At 35.9% G+C, this 22,804-nt stretch overlaps 1 protein-coding gene across 3 annotated transcripts in view; it reads right to left on the bottom strand.

Moving 5' to 3' along the window:
- Nucleotides 1-22,804, bottom strand: part of AHCTF1 (AT-hook containing transcription factor 1) — a 50,601-nt gene that overhangs the window by 16,778 nt on the left and 11,019 nt on the right. For all 3 annotated transcript variants that reach the window (XM_063306043.1, XM_063306034.1, XM_063306052.1), the window contains 19 exons: nt 21,777-21,984; nt 20,383-20,499; nt 18,949-19,033; nt 15,745-15,895; nt 13,816-13,948; nt 13,548-13,729; nt 12,591-12,652; nt 10,212-10,340; nt 9,557-9,647; nt 9,391-9,480; nt 9,094-9,234; nt 8,576-8,680; nt 5,062-5,155; nt 4,303-4,426; nt 3,951-4,007; nt 3,151-3,297; nt 2,481-2,665; nt 2,146-2,290; nt 1,908-2,039 (listed from right to left, as the gene is read on the bottom strand). In XM_063306043.1, coding sequence (XP_063162113.1) covers nt 1,908-2,039; nt 2,146-2,290; nt 2,481-2,665; nt 3,151-3,297; nt 3,951-4,007; nt 4,303-4,426; nt 5,062-5,155; nt 8,576-8,680; nt 9,094-9,234; nt 9,391-9,480; nt 9,557-9,647; nt 10,212-10,340; nt 12,591-12,652; nt 13,548-13,729; nt 13,816-13,948; nt 15,745-15,895; nt 18,949-19,033; nt 20,383-20,499; nt 21,777-21,984 — 2,378 coding nt within the window. The remainder of the gene's footprint in view (nt 1-1,907; nt 2,040-2,145; nt 2,291-2,480; nt 2,666-3,150; nt 3,298-3,950; nt 4,008-4,302; nt 4,427-5,061; nt 5,156-8,575; nt 8,681-9,093; nt 9,235-9,390; nt 9,481-9,556; nt 9,648-10,211; nt 10,341-12,590; nt 12,653-13,547; nt 13,730-13,815; nt 13,949-15,744; nt 15,896-18,948; nt 19,034-20,382; nt 20,500-21,776; nt 21,985-22,804) is intronic.

The following is a 22,804-nucleotide window of genomic DNA, read 5'->3' as shown; positions in this document are numbered from 1 at the left end:
TGACAGTGACCACGTAAGGAAGGAAGGTAAAAGAAGCTGCTGGGAAGAGGGATGGAGATGGGTTGGAGATGTTGTGCTTGGACAATAACAGCAACTTAGAGGTAGGGAAACAAAAAACTTCTGGGAAAATCAGTGGGCAGGCCAGGATACAGGTCATGAGAAGGGTGAGAGAGGGGATAACATGCACCAGCCCTGCCCTATTCTTTTTTTTGCAAAATCCTGTCAGGTAGTCCAGACCAGGCAATCACAACCAAGAATACTAATACTACCTTTATTGTAAAGTTACAGTAACAAAATCTTGCAAGTCTGAAAGTGCTTCTCTCCTCCCCTGCCTTTACATTTCAGAGAACTAGGGACAGTCATTTCTGAGATGCTTTCTCCATCTCCATTCCTTTGGACTCAGATTCCCCTTATCAGACTGTTGTCTAGGCTGTGGATCTTCCTCCTGTCTCTCAAGGTTATTCTCACAGCCCATTAAAGATCCTCTGTCAGAAATTCCCAGTTTCAGTTCTGCCAAAGTGTGGCCCATCTGGATCAATTCAACAGAAACTCCACAACATCATGTGTTCACTTCAAACCCAAAACAAAAGACTTCTCTTTCACAAAAACACTAAGATTGAATAGTTGTGCAAACGTACGTAATTATGCACGCTGTAAACCGTGTTGGGGTAAGCAAAGAAGAAGCCTTTTTTTGAGTTATTGTAGTTACTTTATATCAGTGTTTCTCAACTTTAGCAACTTTAAGATTAACTCCCAGAATTCCCTAGCTAGCTTGCTGGCTGGGGAATTCTGGGAGTTGAAGTCCACACAACTTAAAGTTGCTAAGATTGAGAAACACACCTGTGTATGTTCAGAACTGATTTTTATTTAGAGTGCAGCTTATCTTAAATATTTAGACAAAACAACTGTAAAAATAAGGCTATTACTGATTTGCTACTATTGTTTTGAAAGAAATTTTTAACATGTGAGCTACCAGCTGCCAAGAAAGGAGGTACATGTGATTATAAGTGCTCCTTTAAGATGCATACATTTATTTCTGAAATCTAAAAAAAATGTTATATTTATGGTTCTGAGATTTAACCAATGAACTATACTTCTTAGTACTCGTACTTATGAGATATTTAGAAGCCACATCTGATAATAAATCCAGAAGGTTTGGTGGGAAATTATTACTATGTCTACTCTTACAACATATACTACCAGTAACTATGAAATAGAGAACCAGTTTGGTGTAGTGGTTAAGGCATCAGGCTAGAAACTGGGAGACAATGTATTCTAATCCCACCTTAGGCAGAAAGACAACTGGGTGACCTTGGGCCAGTCACTTTCTCTCAGCCCTAGGAAGGAGGCAACGGCAAACCACTTCTGAAAAACCTTGCCAAGAAAACTGCAGGGACTTGTCCAGGCAGTTCAAGACTGACTCGAAGGCACGCACACACACACAAACACACCTCTTAGAATGTATGCTACCAGTAACTATGAAATAATTTTCTATGAGAGAGGTGGGCAATAAGAGTGGGTAGCTGCAATTCTTATTCCCAATGTTCTTTAGGACCACAGATGCCATCAGTTGAGATTATGCTGTCAATTAGAAAAGATGGGTCCAAAGTTTTTTGAAACCCCCTTTTCCAAGGATTTTGAGGGTGGGATTGTGAACAGGAAGCCTCTATCTCCTCTACAGGAGACAAACTAATCCTATCCCCATCCTAACCCCCCCCAACTGCCCCCAATTTGTATTGTGGGGCCACTGAGTTTAACAGTAGGAATGCCATTCCTACCTTCAATTTTTTGCGTGGATGGAGAAACTCTGAGTTAACTTTAGCTTGAAGCAACAGATTTCCACAACAGTAACTTTAGAAATTAGACATCTTAATTTCTCCCGTGTACTCCCAAATGTTATAATTTACCATGAGATTAATCTTCAAAGACTGATTCAGCTGTAGGGCAGGAATGTAGTTGGCACGCTGGAGGTGGTGAACTAAGAGAAACTCATGATTGTTGATACCAGTACTTGTCTGTAAAAACTTCTCTAGACACTCCTACAGGAGATAAACAGACACATGTAATGCCATTGCATCAATGGGTCATCCAATGCTTTTTAAAAAAAAATGTTACTCCTGACAATTTATTTTTGTTCTGGCTTACCTGTTCAGTTTCTGTGAATGGTAGTTTTAGTAAATCTTCCATTAATCCAAGTTCCTGACAGATTTCATACATATGTTTGAGCATCTGTTCGACATTTAACTGGCTAGAATGTTGCCGCAACACGTTCCAAGCTTCCACCATGCAACTGAAATTAATTTCAGAATTAAAATTCTGACAGATCTTTCTGCTGCAGGAAAAAACTACACTAAAAACTGTAAATATCCAATGCATTTGATTAAAAAATAATAATATTGATAGCCTGCTTTTTTATTTGAGGATCATTTTTCTTCATGAATTAAGCATAGTATTACAAAAGATAAAGACTTGTGCTTTACCTGTTAAATAGTAAGACAGTAAGGTGGAGTGCAACTTCAGCGCTACTTATCATTGATGGTTTCATCATCTGTATATATCGAAGGGCTCGCCTGTGCTCTCCTTGACACATCAAAGCTTGAATGATCCGCATGTGTTGCCAGGGCATTTTGATTGTAGCTGGATGAAACAGATAGGACAGAGAATTCTGCAAGAGCCCAAGGTTATAATTAGAATAGAAATAAAAATTATACAAATAATCTATACTATTTTCTCTGATTAACAAATGCTGCAACTCAGGGTTATCCAGAGGGTTATTCACTGAAACTAAATGCAGGGGTGATTCAGGACTAATCAAAGGAAATATATTATTCATAATTAATCTGTGGAATCTGCTGCAATCAGAGATAACCACCAATTTAGATCCTTCTGAAAGCAGACTTACCATTTACAATTTGATGGCAACATTTGAAGGCTTTCATATACTCTATAGAATTATAGACCAGATTTTTAGGTATACATATAATGTGTGATACCAAATTAATAAGATAAACTACAAACTATGTGACTAGATTTGCTCTATAGAACTTTATTGCACTTTCTCAAGTAGCACTGAAGGATTGTATAAATGGAGAAGTGGAACATAAATCTAATAATAAATAAAACAACTGAAATGCTACTTTCTATACTGACCTCATAGTCATTATGATCCAAACACCAAAAACCTTGAATTAAGTTAACCAGACCTATTGGGACTGCAAAGGCTGTTGGGAAAGAATCCACTGAAGTATCAGTTCTGTTTGGACAGGAATGCATGATATCCAGTAATAAATAAATTGTCTGATTAGCATATTAAGGGTAACCGAGAATTATGTTTCCTGTGAAATAACAGAACATTCCTCCTTTATGTAAAATCTCACAGACAATTAAATATTAAAACATATATAACCTCAATCTTTAAAGTAAATGAATTCTGAAGCCACAAATTCTGTCTGGCTTCCAAGTGTAACATCACACTTGAAATTTTTAATTCTTGAAATCAAGAAAGTGAAGAACAGCAGAAAAGTCTGCAAAGCAACAGGAACTCTTGCAGCTTTCCAAGCCTCTCCATAGCTTGGCTGAGGGGTATGCAAAATACTTCATGAAGTTTTGTGGTGTTTTGAAAAGTAGGGGTATGCAAAATGAAACAATGGGGGCATGAACTGGATCAATTGTGCTCTTTTCTGGGCCTAAAGGATAGCAGAAATCTCAGCTGGACATGCAAATATGGAGAGGCCTAGAAAGTAGGAAGCGGACTTGTGAATAGCAAGCTCCTCTCAGACTCAATATTCTACTGTCAACCCCAATAATATCCATGCTTTCATTTATTTTGTAAATGTTGGACAGAAATGGTAATGGAAAATGCTAAGCTTTAAAAGCACAATTTCATTTAAAAACTTTGCAAATGGAATGTGCTGCAGCCATTGTCATATTTTACATTTCTGAAAGGATACAACTGCATGCCTGTAGAGTTCTTCAGTGTTTTCTAACAAGTAGAGATCAAGCAATGCCTATAATTAGAATACACACTGAGTCAGTTATTCTAATTGTTCAAATGCAGCAAACCTTTAAATTTTTTTGGTTGACTCCTCGCAATTTCCTGGGCAAATCCCTGCAGTTTTCTTGGCAAGGTTTTTCAGAAGTGGTTTGCCATTGCCTGCTTCCTAGGGCTGAGAAGGAATGACTGGCCCAAGGTCACCCAGCTGGCTTTGTGCCTAAGGCGGGACTAGAACTCACTGCCTCCCAGTTTCTAGCCTGGTGCCTTCACCACCACACCGAACTGGCTCTCTTATTAATGTTACTTACATGTAATGTAGGAGGAGGATACTTTCCAGTTCCCCCATCATCTCTCTGCCACAACTTCTCAACTGGATCACCTAACTGGGAAATCATGCCATCAATCATCAAACAATCAGGGTTCCATTTGCCCCTATAACAGGAAGGAATTTAATTTCCCATTGTTAAAAGCAAATTCAAAAATGCTATTTAGTAACAAATCATGCAGTTCAACTTCTCTTCCTCCAAAACTTATCCACAAAAAAGCAAAAACTGCAACCTAAAATCTAAACAATTTATGTAGAAGTATCTGCAAAAAGCTACTGTGCCAAATCACAACATATTTTTTTAATTGAAGAGGCCACTTATTTTACACATGCTTGGAATTTTCTTAAATACTTTAATACATCTCATCTAGAAAGACTTAACAATTTACAAGGGGTCTGAAGAGAACAAGGTATTTCTCAGTTACATAAAAGCAAGAAAAAGAAGAAGGTAGGCACTGACCCCCCAAAAAAAGTGGGGGGGAGGGAGAACAGAGAGGCTATCTTAAATGCCAGCAAGAAAATCACTACAGACATTTTTCCCCTACCCTTTTTTGAGTTTTATAAACATGCACTCAATAACTTTATACAAAAAAATGACAATTTGATGATCCTAGAGATGCATCATTAAGTTCCTTAAGCTGTTTTACATAAACTTTGGTGTCTTTCCCCTTACTATCAGCAAGCTGCTCACAGTTGATAAAATCCTTTTATTGAGACTTAACACACTTTAAAAAGCTCTTACCTTGATAAGCGTTCCAATTTTTGACGACAACTGATATAAAACCGTTGAACATGTTGGTAATTATAAAAAGGTTTTGACAAATGCATGTCTTCCTCTGCATAAAATAGATGAAAACTCATTTTAAAACATATCAGATGCAAAAAAATTCTAGTTGCAACCAAAATAGAAAAATAAATAGGGTTTTCAAATCTGAACTGCTTCTGCATGCTTATATTGCTATTTGAGGCAATTCAAAATACTAATTAGACTATACCTGGCCAAATATTAAATACAAGATTTTCCAGATTTGGTATTATTTCATATATATATATATATTATTACATATATATATAAATATGTCATTTTTCAGCTCTCCAAAATAATCCCAAGGTTGTTTGCAGTGTTAAACACAACTTCTTTCAATAAAAATTGAGAGAAATAAAATTTATAGTCCAAGTAACATTAAAATGGCAACCAGAATGATTAATACTACTTAAAACTGCTGAAAGATTGTCAGAATAAAAATGTCTCCACTATCTGGCTGGAAACTGAAAAGGTGACCAAGCTACTCTCCACACCCGAGGTGATGTCAATGAAAAATCCTATTATGTGTTATGTCAAGTGTGCCCATCCATGGCAATAGAATACTAAGTATAGCTTTTAATGTTATGTAAGTAGTGTTGAGATATCTGGACCCCCAAGTCATTTAATTCTTTCTATATATATAAAAGGCACAGTACAGTAAGATCATCCACGAAGTAATAAGCGTTCTGGTTCCTACTCTTTTAAAATACAGGAGACTGAGAGTTCTAGTCCCACCTTAGGCATGAAAGCTGGCTGGGTGACCTTGGGCCAGTCACTCTCTCTCAGCCCAACCCACCTCACAGGGTTGTTGTTGTGGGGAAAATAGGAGGAGGAAGGAGTCTTAGGTACGTTCCCCACCTTGAGTTATTTATAAAAATAAAAAAGGTGGCATAAAAATAAAATAAAAAATAAAAAAAATCTCACTCTCATGGTCATTTGTTAACTGTGATTCTGCTATATAAAGTTAATATATAAAAATGGGACTCCTTCCTGAAAAGGATTTTTTTTAAAAATTTAAATTATATTAAATCATACATTACTTTCAGTTGTCAAGTGTCATTTTCACTACAGGTAGTCCCCACTTAATGATCATTCATTTAGTGATGGTTCAGACTTACAACAGTGCTGTAAAAATTGACTTACAACCAGTGCTCACACTTACAACCATTGTGGCATCCCCACACTCATGTGATAACAATTTGGGTGCTTGGCAACTGGTTCACATTTATGACTGCTGCAGCATCACATGATCACACAATTGGCATTTTCAACCCCCCTCGCCAGCTTCTAGCAAGCAAAATCAATGGGGAACTGCATGATTCGCTTAACAACTGCAGTGATTTGCTTAATGACCGCTGCGAAAAAGGTAATAAAATCGGGTTGCATTCACTTAATGACCACTTCACTTAGCAACCAAAATGCTGGTCTCAGTTAAGTGAGGACTACCTGTAGTGCTTTATTTCTCCATGGAAAATTTCCCATTTCCTACATCCATGAGTATCAATGAGTAGCTACCAATTATAAACACAAGATTAGAAAAATGTGGAATTTTTGAACCTTATTTATTTAACAATATTTATAAGCCATCCCAATCCAAAGGGACTCTGGGTGGCATATAATAGTTCAAATATAATACAGTAAAAACAGAACAGTTGCAATAATGATTACTGCAGTAAACAAAGGCGGGATAAAAATTAAATAAACAAACAAACAAACAGTCATCATTTTTTAAAACTACGTAACAGATACCTGTGTTTGCTATCTCAAGTGAGCAGGGTATTTAGTCTCTCTGGCCAATTCCAGAGGCTATACTAGATTTTCCATTGGCTGAGCACTCTCAGTACAGGGTACAGTACTTGGAGTTGCTGAGTGCTCATTCTCACAGGGAGCAGGAAAGCAGGCTTCCTGATGCCTCTTCCTCTCGGACTGATGGTTGTGTGGAGAAAACCGCTAAAAAAAATACCTCCCCCCCACCATTTTATTTGCTATAGCAAACAGAAGAGTTTATCAAGTGAAAGAGAAGCTTTGCAAACAATAGCAAATGAAGACGCTAAACTGTTTGTTTTGGGAGAAGCAGGACCCTCACATTCAAAACTGGTATTACCATAATCTACCAACAGCTCCAACACTATCAACCTTTCCCATTTTGACAAAATGGCCAAAAGATCAAGAAAAAAACAGATGAGATATTGGTTCAAATGATATTTGCAAGAGGTACACCTCTTTTCGTAACTGGACTAAACATTCAATTATTATAACTATTATTACCATGTTATTGTTTATCACTTTCTCTCTTAGAGAATATGAGAAAATTCAAACAATGATTATTGTTTGGTTAAGCACTATCACTGACTCTAGTTTCAGATGGATAAACCATCTGAACATCACAACATTCTTGAAAGCACTCAGTACCAAATCTTTTCATTGTATATATAGCCAATGTACTTAGTATGGAGAATGAAAATGCAGGCCCAGCCAGGCTTCGAAACTTTGTAACTGATAATGCAAGTAAAATGAAAGTTCTATGGAAATATTAATGGCAAGATATTCTCATTAATGGCAAGATATTCTCATGCACTAATGTCTGACTGTGTCTTGGTCATGAGTTTTATATTTTAGAAAGCACACAGCAAGTGTGAATACAGCTAATGTAGCTGTGAAATTAAGGAACAACCATCTTGCTCCTAATCATTAGATTTTGAAGAAATTACAGAAAAAAAATCAGGAAAGAAGATTTCTAATTACCAGCAGAAATTAGATGAGGGTTGGCTATGAAGTGTTCATATCTCCACTGTGCACAAAAAAACTTACTAGCAGCATAAAGCAATAATGACCCAGTACCCCTGATTAAACCTGTTAGTATCTGAAAGCAGATTTTTGACACGAACAGGTTCAAACTCAAGGATCATTCAATTTACTGCTATTAGTTTTGGTCACTATCAAGAAAATCTAGATTCACCAAGACTTTTCAATAAAACTAGCTGAACACTGCTTTCTTTATGTCCAGAGAAAAAGACAAAAAAAAGGAAGAAAGAAAAACAGTCTAACAAATACGCCCACTGTTAGGCTTGTTTCTGTTTTTCACTCTTGCTTCTGGAAAATTGGTTACAAACACAAACAGCCACTGTTAGAAAAAGAGAATACAGTTTCAGTGTTTTTGAATCAGATTTGCTGCAACATGAAATGTCTCTAGTAAGTAGTGACAGTAAAGCTCAAACTGTCCTAATCCAACTGTAATGAAAAGCAGACTCTGAACGGGATTAATGCCTGTAAAGCTCAATTTTATGAGTTCTCAATGTGCATACTGCAGTTTCATATTCAAAATTTTCTAGAAATCAAAGTATTCAAAATGATGCTAACTTTTCCATAAGAAATAGACACACACTAGTAATAAAATAGGAAATAACCTGTTACTGTGATCTGACAGCTGAAAAACTATCTGAAGACCTACCTAAATTTTCTGGAAGAAGATTGGATCGACAGAACCAGATGACCACTTGGAAATACTGTGAAAGGAGACCAGTTACAACCTGTTTGTTTGTTAGATCTGTAATGCCTAAAAGAAAATTAACAGAGACGCATTTTTTTAGAAAGCTTAGTGCAACCTTGATAAGGTATGGGTGATAGTTTGTCATCTTAAAGACAGAGGATTATTCAGCTCATTCATTTCAGATTGATTTTATAGGAATTCCAGCTTTAACCCAAATACAGCCACAAAGTAAATTATCTGCACAGGATATAAACTATCCAATATACCAAGAATAAGATGAGATAACAAAGCAAGCTTTCTTTCAAACTTTTCTGTGTGGTGTCTGGAGATCAAATCAGCATTATTATTAATTTTAATTCAAAGGAAAAAATGACCATATAATAGTTGGACATGCAAATACACAGAAGGAGAATGTAAGATTCCTATTTGTTAAAAGGTAATATAAAATGTGCACCTTAAATTTTATGATATTTACAAACCTTTTTCTGTCAGTTCTTGAGCTTCCATGATAAAACAGTTTAACACTGTGTTAAGGTTGCTAAGAAGCAACTCACAGCGCTGGAGAGACTGTAGAGTCTGTGGATCAATAAAGTTAGATGACCCATCAAACAGGGGGGCACCTTAAAAAACAGAGTTTCAACAACTTTAGTTAAAGAGTCAGAATTCAAAATGTTTTTACTCAATATTATTAAACAAATAATTAATCCCAATTACTGAATAATTTCTGCATACATTTAGTTGATTTCCACTGTTTCCAAACACACTATATTACTTACACAGACGAATGAAGTCTTCTTTTGTTTTAACTACTTTACTCCATGCCCATTCGAGAACAAAACGCAAGTTTGGGGCAGACTCTGGTTGCTCTTCAAAAAACAAAAAGCAGAAGTTATAGAAGTTATTTAACAAAATAATTTTACTGAACAACAAGGTTATGTTTACCTTCAGCAGTCCACTGTTTGATGCAGCTAGTGAGGAGCCCCAAAGAACTAGTTTGGATAGCAGCTGATAACACAGCTTCAAACTGCTCTTCCTAAAGAAATATCCAAAAGGAAAATAAAATGCACCCATCTCAGCATTTCATGGCATCAGTGATTCACAGTTTCAGCATAAAAAAATGTAATCCAGCTATAGCTGTATGCCATCTGAAATGCTGGGTCCAGCTAGGGATACGTACATTATCAAGTATCCTAAATGAAGCCTGGGTGTCATGAGCACTGATGGTGAGCAGGAGGGGGCCCCTATCCAGGGGGAAAAACGCATGCATAGTAGTGAGGAGTTGAGCAGCCATTCAAAGAGAGACAGAACAGATCCGCCTTGACTTTTGGGGTTTATCTGTCTGGGTTTTCCCATGCTTCTTCAGTTGGTTAGGATTTTCTGTCTAATGTAGCAGTAATAAACACTAGAGACCTATTCCTCGTCTCAGGGTGGTTCCTGACTGTTAGGACACTGGGCCTGCTCACAAACCTAATTTTCCTTGTGGAATTTTTGTTAAATCAAATGTATAAACCAATTCATAATTAGACCTGGGCATAAAAATTAAGAATCAAACAACAGAATGGCTGCATTTTCAACCACATCTTCATCATAAACTCACCCGACTCAGACTTGTTGACTGTACATCAATAAATCTTGGAGACAGTAAACCAGCTATAAGGCATCTACTATAACCCTCAGGAATAGTTTCATTTAATGAACAGCCAGGGTTTTTTAAAAAATGCAATGTCTGCAATTAATCAGAAACAATTCTGTATCAGGACAAACTGTGGGTAGAACGCTGGAAAGTCACAAGTCATTACAAAGTTTAAGCAAGTCTTGTCAAAATGGCAGAGAAGTTGTTCTATTTATTAGTTTTCTTCCACATTTTCTACACCAGGCAGAGAAGCTATAAAGAAATAATTTTAACCAACAGGGCCCAGTAACTTGGACAGATTTACTCGCACGGCTTTGTGCTGCTCAAGTGCCACTGAAAAATCGCTCTGGTAGCAGTCCACAAAAAGTCATAAATGTTTAAGGGCTATTTACTCAGTATTCCAGATACCAGTTAAGGAGATAGGTAAAATGTTTAAAAATGGAAAAGTAAACATTATTTTTTAGAATACATTTTATTAGATTTCAAGAGAAGGATAAAAACTACAAAAACCCAAAAAACTACAAAGAAGGAATAAAGAACTAAAAAGGTGTGAAAACACAAGAGAATTTTTGTTTCAGATTTACAAAAAGATGTGGCTTCTGACTTTTAACAGCAAGGATATAGAAAAATTTCCATAATCAATCTCTTACTCTATATTAAACAAAAACCACATTATTTCTATAAATCGTTCCACTTTGGCACATAATAAAAATCACTAAGTACAGTTACTCCTCCCCCTTTTATTAAAATGAAAAGTTCATATAAACCTCCTAAGCATCTTTCTCCCCTCCAAAAGTTAACACATATTTAATTATTCCCTTCCTACCACTATTCTGTACATTTCTGTCTACTAAAATAAGAATCAAATTAAAAAGCACATAGATTGCCTGTTATTATACTTGATAATACAAGTTTTAGCAATCTTAATCTTAATAAACTCAAAAAACAAGGACAATTCAAAACAGTAACCTTAAATCAAATCCTTAAAGCCATCCAAATAAACACATTTTTAACCTTAATAATCTTAATCCAAGTCTTTAAAAGCAAATGATATCAATCAGACCCTTAAAGCAAACCAGACAGACATTCGTAAGCCCTTATCCCGCTTCAAAATAAACCAGAACATCTATATATCCCCACAATGTGCACAGAGCTTTTCTCTTAAAAAAAGCAAACAGCCCGACTACCCCCCCTCAAAAATCCCAGCTTCTTTTCATGGCATTCCACCAGAAAGTCAATTTCACTTGTGGTTTGCAGATCTTTCTCTCCCTTAAATCTCTCCAATTCCACCATCCAATCTTCATCCAGTATCTCAATAAAAATCCCAATCTACTCTTAAAAGAAACATTTCTATCACTGTTGAATTCCTCAGTTTCATCCACATCCCCAACTTGATGGCACATTTTAAATCTCCTATTTTCCACAATGTCCTGAGTATCTTGCATAAAAGATTGGTAGAAGTCAGAAGAAATCTGTTTAAAATCCTCTATGTCTCACACAGTAGATTACAGAGCTCCCTAGGAGTTTAACCAGCAAAAGTCGAGGATACGAAAAAGTTCCAAAATGTATTTACACAAAGTGAAAGTGAGATAAACAGACAGTTCCCAAGGGAAAGTGAAAACAGAAAGCTGAAGGTTCAAATTAGCCAATTCAACATGTAGGAAAATACTAAAACCTTCAAATTTAATACAAAAATAATAACAGGAACACAACTGTTTACTCTCAATCATCCTTTATATTTGGAAGGAGAATGAAATCCAAAACTTAAAAATGGGGTGGCCGGTCTTAGTGTCCTTTAAGGCTACAGTGCGGCTTAGAAAGTGATGATGTCCCCGCCTCCCAGCTAGCTCTCACCAGTCGAATGTGAAATGCTGTTTGTGATCTTCTGGCTGCAAGCAGCCATCCGAAAGACAGACAGGGTGATTCCAGGTGTTTTCCTTTATCCAGAGAACATTTCTGGGCTTCAAGAGAACCTGCCTGAGCCCGAAAAAAGTTGCCTCGATGTCAGCTCCCCCCACTAAGCCCGCGGGCACTCAGTCCACCATTCCCCACCGAAAGCCGAAAAGTAAACATTATTTTTAAAGGGGGTGGGGGGTTCTGGCCTCAACAAATATAATGAAAAGAGTAAGCAGGCATAGCAGAACTTGTAACTCAAGTTAGAACTAAATCAATGCATGAATATTATAACAGTAAATTTTCTTTACCATAGCCGTTTATTGCATTCTTAAAGGAATTAGAAATGAAGTTTCCAGGGTGGAGCTGATTCACATATTTATGAATTGAAAAAGAAGGTAAGAAAACAAATAAATAGAATGTCATAATACAGCAGTAAAGAATACTTACATCTTTTTGAAATCCTGTGCAAGACACATGAACAATTCCACTGTTCAGCAAACAAGTGGCATCTATGGAATAGAGTTCTTCATTAGAATGACTGGGGAGCTAACGACTGATACTTATAAATGGAAAAAAAGCTTTCCAGCAATTTTATCTGAACACTGCTAGCATGCATTGGGGCACTGATGCAGATAACTGTGTAAGTTGAAGAGTTAAATTCCTATAGCCCACGTCCAGGCCTCAATCCAAATCAATGGTTCCATGACTACAATTCCATTCTATGTATCAGTCTGGCTCTTGAAATATATGTTTGACAATTTTTAAAAACATGCTAGAGATAATGACGGCTCTCTATCATGCTACTACTTTGACAGTATTGATCTAGTATAGCAAATCAACTTCTTGCCCTTGTGCAATAGATGCAGGAATAGGAAAGTTTGCCAAAAATGTTTTGTACACAATACAAAAAATACAAGGAGAAAGTGTACAGTCTGAAAGAGAAAGGGAGTAGCTTTTCCAGTAAAATTGTTTGCCCACAACCAAATCCCAACATTTAATTCTAAAGTTAAATGCTATTCCCTGGGACAGAGCATAAAAAATGATACAGTTGGCATTAAATATTAGCACAGGATGGAGGAATCACACTTTTTATCACTACCACTAGCCAAAGGAGACCCTGGGATGCTAATGTTTGATATTCAAATGCAGCAATGTGCATCTCTTACATTAAGAATAAAACTGCGCCTTAAACAGCATTTTCCCTGTAACTGACATGCTAATTAACGTAACTACAACTTGATCCACTGCAGGAGGATGTGCATTACTATTATTATTATTATATTTTTATCCTGCCTTTTCCTGCCTGGAAAGGTCCCCACAGCAATCTTCCCAGTATTTCAAATATATATTGTGGTCGCAGTAACTTCAGTATGCTCCCATAAAAGCAGTTGATAATACGCATACCAAAATTGTAGGTGCTTGGGTTAAAAAACTGTTCGGGTGGAGGATATGAAGGAGGCACTCCACGACTAAAGCTTCGTTCATGTACCAAGACATCCAAAATATGATTATGAGAGGTGATGCTCACTACAGGATCCAGAGACCATAATGCAAAATATGGACAATTGTGTAGAAATTCCCCTGGCCTTAAGAAAGCAGACAAAAAAAGAAATCAACCTGGCAGCATTAAAATGTATTCTTTCTGAAATTTTGTGAAGACACTACCACTTACCTTAATGAATCTGGCATCTGAGCATGATACCAGCGATTTATATCAAAAATACCTAAATAGATAGATGGTTTGCCTTGACCATAAGTGTTCACTTGCCAGCTAAAGACAGACACACTTGTATCAGGTGACATGACTGGGTCAAAAAGAAAAGGAGATGGAATTATTGTAAAAGGTAGCTACAAATTATATAAATACAATTCTATGGAATACATCTACATCCTTTTTACAACTCAAGAGGTACCCATGCAACATAGATAAAATACTTGGCTGTGCACAATCTCTGAATGTCATGCAATCCCAATTTACTGAGCTACTTAGTCCAATCCAAGCTAAGATTCCATGGATATAAGTGTACGTGATATTTATTCTCCTCTTCTTTGCTAAAGCTTAAAAAAAAAATCTGGGTATTTATAATACAAAAAAATTGCCAATGACCTGATGTTAAAGTTCAGCTAGCTGTCAGCTGTGGTGATTTCTAGCCATTAACATCTTCACACAAGACAATAATTGATTCACAAACAGTATAAAGCCAGTGATCTCTTTCTATTTCACTACTTAACCCTCTATTCAGAATTTTAACCAAAAGGCTAAGTGCTTATCTCTAACTACAGGCTAAATGGAAGAATTGTTCCCTAGTAGAAGGACTTACGGCATATGCCTAATGAGAGACATTCATATGAAATGTTTGTGATTAATTCTATACCTAGTATTCTCTGACTTTATTTATAAACTCATATAGTTTTATGAAGACCTTCACCAAAATTCTGATTTTCTCAAAGATGGTTATTTCATTTAAGATGGCAGAAAGTGATGGAGGCTTTCATATTTCACTTAAAAAAAAATCCCTTTGGTTGTACATAGTAATTGTACAAAGTGTACAGGTTGTACACAGTGATTGTATTACTGTGTAAAACACAAAAGAAGTATTGCTCTAAATATCATTTCTGAGATGTATACAGCAGTGACCATCTGAAACTCTTTGACTGTACAATGATTACCAAGGGCAAGGAGATTTTGGCTCATAGACCAAATACTGTACACACTGCAAGGCCTCTAAAGCCAGGAAATGTCCCCTATCCTTGAAGCCCCATTCCTCACCTCAGATAATGCTGCTCCAATCTCTTTATGATTGGAGAAATCTGGCCTATTCTACATTATCTAGCCTGTTTCCAGGACTAGCGCACAGGGAGACATGGGTGAATGTGATGAGACAAGCAGAGAGTGAAAGGGAGAATATTGTATATATTATGCTATCCACAAATATTGCTCTCTCCTCAGATGCTGTATAATTAACCTCTGTAGCTTCTGGTCTATCCTTTGTCCAGATTAAATCACTAATCTAACCTGCCCTGATGTTTCTGCTGCTAAAAAATGTAACAGAACTCAGCTAAGTATTGTTGGAAAATATAGATTTATGTGATTAATTAATCCGTTCAGAAAGTGCAGCTATATCTGAAAGCATTCTATTCTGTAACCACCAAAGCCGGAAACAGCTCTTTTAATTGTTCTGGGTCAGATCTAAACATGTCATTCTGCTTGATAATGCAATTATACCAGAACAACTCTAATTCTGTTCCCCTACCCATTCTCCACATCAGCTCTGGAGGCTTAAGAGATCTTTGGAACAGCAGGCCCATACAGGAAGAACAATAGGAAGTTCAACTGTGCAAGCAATACTAGATATAACTTTGTATGCCTGTGTGCATGCATACATACTTTTCAGAGATTCTTGTCAAAGTATTAGTTCCAGTATAGATTTATAGGACTTCACACAATATATTTAGTTGTTCATAACTGAAATATACTGTATACCATAAATTACTACCAAGAACTAAACAGGAGATAAAAAAATTAATCAATATTTATGCAGAAACAAATTGTCTTACATAATAAATTCTCATTATTAGCTATAACGTGCATAATACTAACCTTCATTAATACTATCTTCTCTGTCAACATGACTTCGAAATTTTTCTATAGTTTGACAACCAATTAATTTGGTGTTGCTAGTCTGCCCTCTCAAAGAGGAAACTCCACCTGTAAGGTCCAGACTGTACCGTTCTTCACAGTATTCTAAACCCTGAAAAAGTTTTACATCATCAGAGTATCTGATCAAGAATGTGAGAATTTCAATTCTTAATAACAAATACTTAACATCTTGGACACTCGGAAAACATTTCTCAATTACGATAAAATTCTTATGGTCTTAAATAAACCCTTATCTGTATGGCAGCTTTTAATCAATGGTGTTGACAGCTTGCTCAGTTTTTAAGAATGATGTGAAAGATAAAGAACAACTGTTTCCACTAAGAGCAGGAAGCATACTGAACCCTGTCTAATTGTAAAGAAAGTTCAGTAATAGTGTTATGACAATACTTCTTTACCTAAAAAATAGGCAGTAACCTGTTAGAACTACTTTGGGGATATGTGGGTCTTCTCCCAGGATGCAACTTCGATTCTATGAATTCTCATTAAGTTACTAACTTTCCACAAAATTATAACAATGAAATGGCGGGTCATATATTCCAAATAAGTCACAGATCAATATACCTGTTGAAATTAACTAACTGAAATTATTTTAAGTGAGGAACTACTGCTTTTTTATATCTGGAAAATATTTTCAGAAAATAAATTCTTCATTTAGATAATTTCTATGGGGTTCTTCAATTCTGAGAACATCTTTACAGAAAATGCAATTACCAATTACTGAGGGAGGACTTGGTTTTCCGAATCTGGAGCTATATCATCATGCTTACTGTCATGAGCACGGATGGTGAGCAGGAGGGGGCCCCTATCCAGGGGGGAAAACACATGCGTAGTAGCAAGAATTTGAGCTGTCATTCAAAGAGACACAGAACAGACCCGCCTTGACTTTTGGGATTTATCTGTCTGGGTTTTCTCACGCTTCTTCAGTTTGTTAGGATTTTTTGTCTAATGTAGCAGTAATAAAACACTAGAGGCTTATTCCTCGTCTCGGTGTGGTTCCTGCTTGTAAGGACACTTACCTTTTGTCAAGTATTAAACCCTGAAAGCCAACAATTCGTATTAATTTTCCAATCTGGGCAACTTTGGAATATACATATATAGCACCTTTGGACACTATTAGGATCTAAATATACTAAAACTCTAATACCTCTAGAAACAATTTTGTCAGTTAGAAAGTTATAGAATGTAAAGTCTAATAAAAAAAAGATTTGACCCTTTTTCCCATGCCAAATTGACTTTATGGGGAAACCCAATGTAAAAAATTGGGAAAAAGATGGCGATATGGAAAAATTGGATGGAAGCAGGGATACTGATTTTGGACCAACTAATAGATGATGAAGATGAATTTTTTAACATACTTTGTGTTAAGAGATAAATATCATCTATCAGATGTAATCCAATGGCAATATTTACAGTTACATTTGTTAACAACATTGTTTGGACCAGCAGCATTTTCAGCTTCTGAGATACTTCAGATACTAGAACTTGTTAAATCCTTTAAAACTTCAAAACCTATTATTACTTTTTATAGATATTTATTATCAATAAATCAATTTGATATATAGATGCTAAGAAATGTGTGGAATAAAGAATTAGAGGTTCCTATATTGCCTAGACAATGGGAGAGTGTCTTAACTTCTATAGCAAGAGTGTCAATGGATCTCAAATTACGACTTATACAACAAAAAGTAGTATTTAGAATTTATTGGACTCTATTATATTTGTATAGAAAAGGATTGTCAAAAACAGCATTTTGTTTGAGATGTAATAAGGATACTGCTTCTTTAAAACACATGTTTCTACAGTGTCCTAGTCCAGCACCTTAACCACTAGACTGAACTGGCTCTCTCAGTTCAATATGTCAGGCAACCTATACTATTGATTCAGTATATAATTCAAAATCATTGCCCCTTTTGAAGGGCAAAAGCAGGAAACTGAATTTATGAAAAGATTTAATGCTTAAGTATGCAGTTAAACTAGGAAGCATTTGAAGAGTTAAACCTGGAAGGAAGTGTATATGTGAAACCATTTCTAAGTTACTCAGAATGCCTGAGGCACATTCTTTTTAAAAAGATAACAGATATATAAATTATCACTGACAGGGCATTAAAAATAACTGCTTAAAAATATAACTCAAATTGCAGTTCAAGTGGTTCTGTGATATTGCATAAGCACTAGAGACTGAAATAAATGCTTCGAAATTTGTATATAGGACAATCTGATCACAACTACCCCATATTAAGGACAATGTCATTATCATTCTTAGAAACAAACCACTGGAACTGTTTCTATTTCCTTCTCACATGGGCCTCCGGTCTGAAAGCTGCTCATTGACAGCCTCACTTGCCAGAGTTACCATGATAACGGTCACCAGGAATATGCTGTGCAAGTTTAAGAGAATCTGCTTGAGATTAGGGCATTTATAGCTGCTGATGCAAGTTGCTTGCCTGGCAATCTCATAAAGACTGTGGAACATCTAAATGGCAAGGGTGTCCACTGGATGTGTAAAAAATGTCAAGGTGGTGGCTGAACTGCACAACTGAAATCACATCCCTTTTTATTTGTTTCATGTACAGTGTAAAAAGCAGCATGGCTTCTATCACACCACCATGGCAATAATCTTGACTTTTTTTGACACTCTCCTCATTGATGTTGCTGTGTCTGGATCCTATTTACGCTCAACTACTATATTGTTATTAAGCTTCTTATAAAATCAACAACAATTTTATATCTGTGGCATGAAATAGTCCATAATTAAATTATATCCTATTATTCATCTCTTCTCTCATTTTTAACAATGGGAATAATGTAAGTGGCTGGACAAGTACAAAAAACAATAATTGTATAAAATATTAACAATCAGTTGAGAAAATACTTCTAAATGCAAGCATATGTGTATGTGAAATTAAAAATGGCTTAACACTGTCTAAAATGTGTAGAATTATCTCAATAGCCATAGTACTAAACACAAACTGAGCATATACTTGTCCCATAGCAAGGAGCCAAAGTATCTTAAAAAATCAAAATTAACATAATTACAAACTAGCAGCTCATTTGTAGTGCTGAGATTAATGCCTTGTTAAACAATGTTGTAATAAGTTCTAGTACACTTTAGTACTTAATATTTAAACATACTTAATATTTTACCTCGTACATGATTTGTCCTGATGCCAACCTCCTTCTATCACTGAAAGCCAACTGCAGCAGATGTAAACTAAGAATATCTCCTTCACTAAAACGAAATATTAAGACAATAATAAAGAATATAGGCACCTCCATTATTTGCTATGGAATATAAAGTAAACAGTAACAGTAAATTAAGCACAACTGCATAGTAAATCACAGAAAGGGCACCTTGTGACCCTAGGCACCTTTTGTCATCGCTCTTGGGTTCTTGGTGCAATTGTTCAGCACTGGTGGCCTTATTTTCCAACTTTCTGAGGTGTGAAACCAATGAAAACAGTAATATAACTTCTAAAGCAGTCTTTATAGTTGAAAGGTAAAGAAAGCTCTGACTCAGCTGGAAAAACATCCTGGCAAAATAAATACAAAATTCCAGCCACGTGCATGACATAGCCATACTACCTTGCATGACTCCTCTGCCAACATTAAAACCAGTCTTCAAAATGCTTCCCATCTCTCATCTTACACCTATTACTATTGCAAAGCTTGCCATTCTTATTTCAGATGTAGGAGCTCTACTGGTTGCACAGAAATCAAATGAAGAACATTGTCCCTATTTGTTTCAGCGGTTGATCTGCATGATCTCTTGCTTAATCACCAGGATCCATGCCACTAAAATTATCATGAAATTTTCCTCACATTTGGATAAGAACTACAGGTATCTTTAAGTGTCTACAGAACACAAGAATAATGCACACTAAAATTCACTAGTGTCATTTTTACAGGGCACCTCAAACATATCATAAAGTCTTAGAGACACATATTCAATTCAGAACAAATCCACTTTTCCTAGATGAAATGAACGAATTCTCAGTAAGCATGCAGTTTGTGTTGACATTCAGACACAGCTAAATAATGATGGTCTTATTTCTGAAAGTAGTCTTTCAATCTCTAATGTCATTTAAATGTAATCATAGGAGTATCCAACAAGCATTTCTCCACTGTCTAAAAGTATCCATCAATCGGATCAGACTGTGCAACTGCCCTTCTTCCTCAATGCAACTCTTCATACTGTTCCTTCCTACATACAGGAAGGGGCGATGCACATAGGCTGAGAATCCCTGAAATCATCCCCTTTTTATTCTGCTGTCACTTATTTTCCATTAGTACACACATACTAATTCAACCCCCCCCAAAAAAGATGATTTTCCAGGATTGGATAATTGCCAAGGCCTTAATTGTGGATTTATATTTCAGGTTACTGGTTTTGAAGCAGATACAGCTACATACCTAGAGTATGCTAAAGCATTTCTTATCAGAATTAAAATTCTCTCCCCAATAGACCAATTACTTGTTAGAGAAATCACAACAAGTAAACTCATAAACACAAGCCAAATCATGATTGGAATACATTTTTATTATCTATAGTCATCAGAATTGCCAAACCACTTCACCCACCTTTCTTGTGTTGACTGCACAGCCCACAAGTAACAACAATTGCGAGGATCATTTTCAGGTTCTTGAAAAGCAACAGCATATACAGGAATTCTCCCTCCCTCCAACTGGAAGTGGTATCTGAATATCAAGGGTAGAAGGGGGAGGATGGAAGGCATGGGAAATGGACAAACATTTAAAAATATTTCTCCGGTTTACAGGACACTATTATTTTGGTATCTTTTAGTACATATTTATTGTTTTATAATGGATATAAATTCAGTTTTCTTTTTTAATCCATTCAATCATGTCTGATTCTCAGAGACTGCCTGGACAAGTCCCTGCAGTTTTCTTGGAAAGGTTTTTCAGAAGTGGCTTGCCGTTGCCTCCTTCCTAGGGCTGAGAAAAAATGACTGGCCCAATGTCACCCAGCTGGCTTTGTGCCTAAGTGGGACTAGAACTCACAGTCTCCCAGTTTCTAGCTTGGTGCCTTCACCACTACATCAAACTGGCTCTCATAAATTCAGTAGTCACACATTAATTCAATATTGAGTTACACAATCAACATGGAAACCAGTGAAAATATGGTACTTGGGGTGACTGTATAATCTATATTGCAGCATTCCAAAATCTATACTACTAAGATTATGCCGTTTGAATTAAAAGACAGTAGGTCATGTGGAATTGTTTAAAATCTTACAGGGACAAAAGAAAGTAATTAGGTAGCCATAACACTAATCCTAATTAGAATGTACGTATAATAAAATGACATATGTGGGATGTTTTTCATTTGAGGCAATTTATCTATTTCCTCCTAAACTATAAGCTGGCAACTAGAAGTATTTGATTCATTGAATATACTGGACCTAATCCAAGGAACCATTCTATTGTGAAACAGCAGGTATTCCACTGGAACTTCACAATGGATTTTTGCAATTTTTTCCTTTTACCTGCAGTATCAGGCAAATGTTCTGCATTCAGGATTTCAAATTTTCCAGGGTAAAACTTCAAGGGACTCTTCCTCTGGATGGAAGAATCAATGGCAATTGCTTCATCCCACCCTTTCTCCAGCAAGTGAATCTCATAAATGGACTTCCACTTGTGTGAACTTTCAGGCTAAGCCAACATCACTTTTCATTTATCTATTCCCAAAGTACTGCACACATTATATAATACGTTAAGGTAGGTTATGGTTGAGTAATACATTAACTCACATCAGCTCTAGCTGACAGTGCCAGTAGCGAGGGACAGTGGAAATGCAATCCAATATCTGGAGAGCTATGTGTTGTCCCTTCTAGTAAGGGGACAAAATATCCAGAATATCAAAAATATATAAGGATTTCAGTGATCAGCAGATTAGTACATATTTCCTTTTCAATTTATTTCATTAAATGACATACCACTTTTCATACACTTACTCTTTCTTCAAGGTTTTCATATTCCACAGTGAAAGATATCCATCAGAAAATCCCACAACTAACTGGTTGCTTCTTTGTATGTATGAGAGAGTTGTCACAGCAGTTCCTGATGGGTTCAATAACTGGAAACAGAGATGTCGACCTTTCCTTGTTACAGCTTCCCTTACTTGTGGGATTTCAGAAGGGATTCCAGTGATAACTTCTAGATCTGTATATATGGCAGTATTTAACAAATTCACATTGCCTTACTTAAAAGTAGTTTATTTAAAATAAAATTGCTCACAGAATAAAGTATGTTATGAACACAATTCAATAAGACTGGGTAATGAAACAGATTGGTTTTGTTTGTTCATCTGTTTTCATTTTAACTACTGTTGTCTCCATTCATTGGAACTGTGTTCATTAGTTCATTCCTTTCTCTAAAAAATGAAGAGGAAATTCAACCAGGTAATTTTTTCACTTTATAGATAATCAGAGTAAATACCTACACAATCCAATATTTAAACCAAATAAAACTTTGAAATGCCAATTTCACTGCTATATTTCCTTTCTGCTTGTAACTTTTCAGTAATCTGTTGAGGCTAAGTAGGGTTTCCCAAAAGATTATTTCATTGTTCTTTTTCTCCCTCCTATGCACTATACACATTAGACTATTTCTTCAGTATAATTTAATGCCTTTAATGCAAAACAGTTAAAAATGAACAAATCAATAAATGCCTGTTTGTTTTATTCAAAACATATCCTGATTTTGTTATAAAGCCAAATTAACAGTTGCTTTTATTTTTAATTCATTTTAAAACTTCCTGAACATGGAAGGTCCTGAAAAGATGACTATACAAATCAACATATTGTTTTTTATTCTAATTTTTATATAAATACATATCACAATCTGGAGGTTCATAATGCAGCAACCTAGAATATTTTATCTTTTGGACATTATTTTGGAGACATGATAAGAGAATGAAAGCATTCCAGATTTTGATCCATAATATTAGCATAGTTTTCCATTTAATAAATCCATATACAGA

The sequence above is a fragment of the Candoia aspera genome, chromosome 1 (genome assembly GCF_035149785.1).
Source record: "Candoia aspera isolate rCanAsp1 chromosome 1, rCanAsp1.hap2, whole genome shotgun sequence".
NCBI lineage: Eukaryota > Metazoa > Chordata > Lepidosauria > Squamata > Boidae > Candoia > Candoia aspera.
The sequence above is the reverse complement of the archived record's forward strand: the minus strand, read 5'-3'. Positions and strand labels throughout refer to the sequence as shown.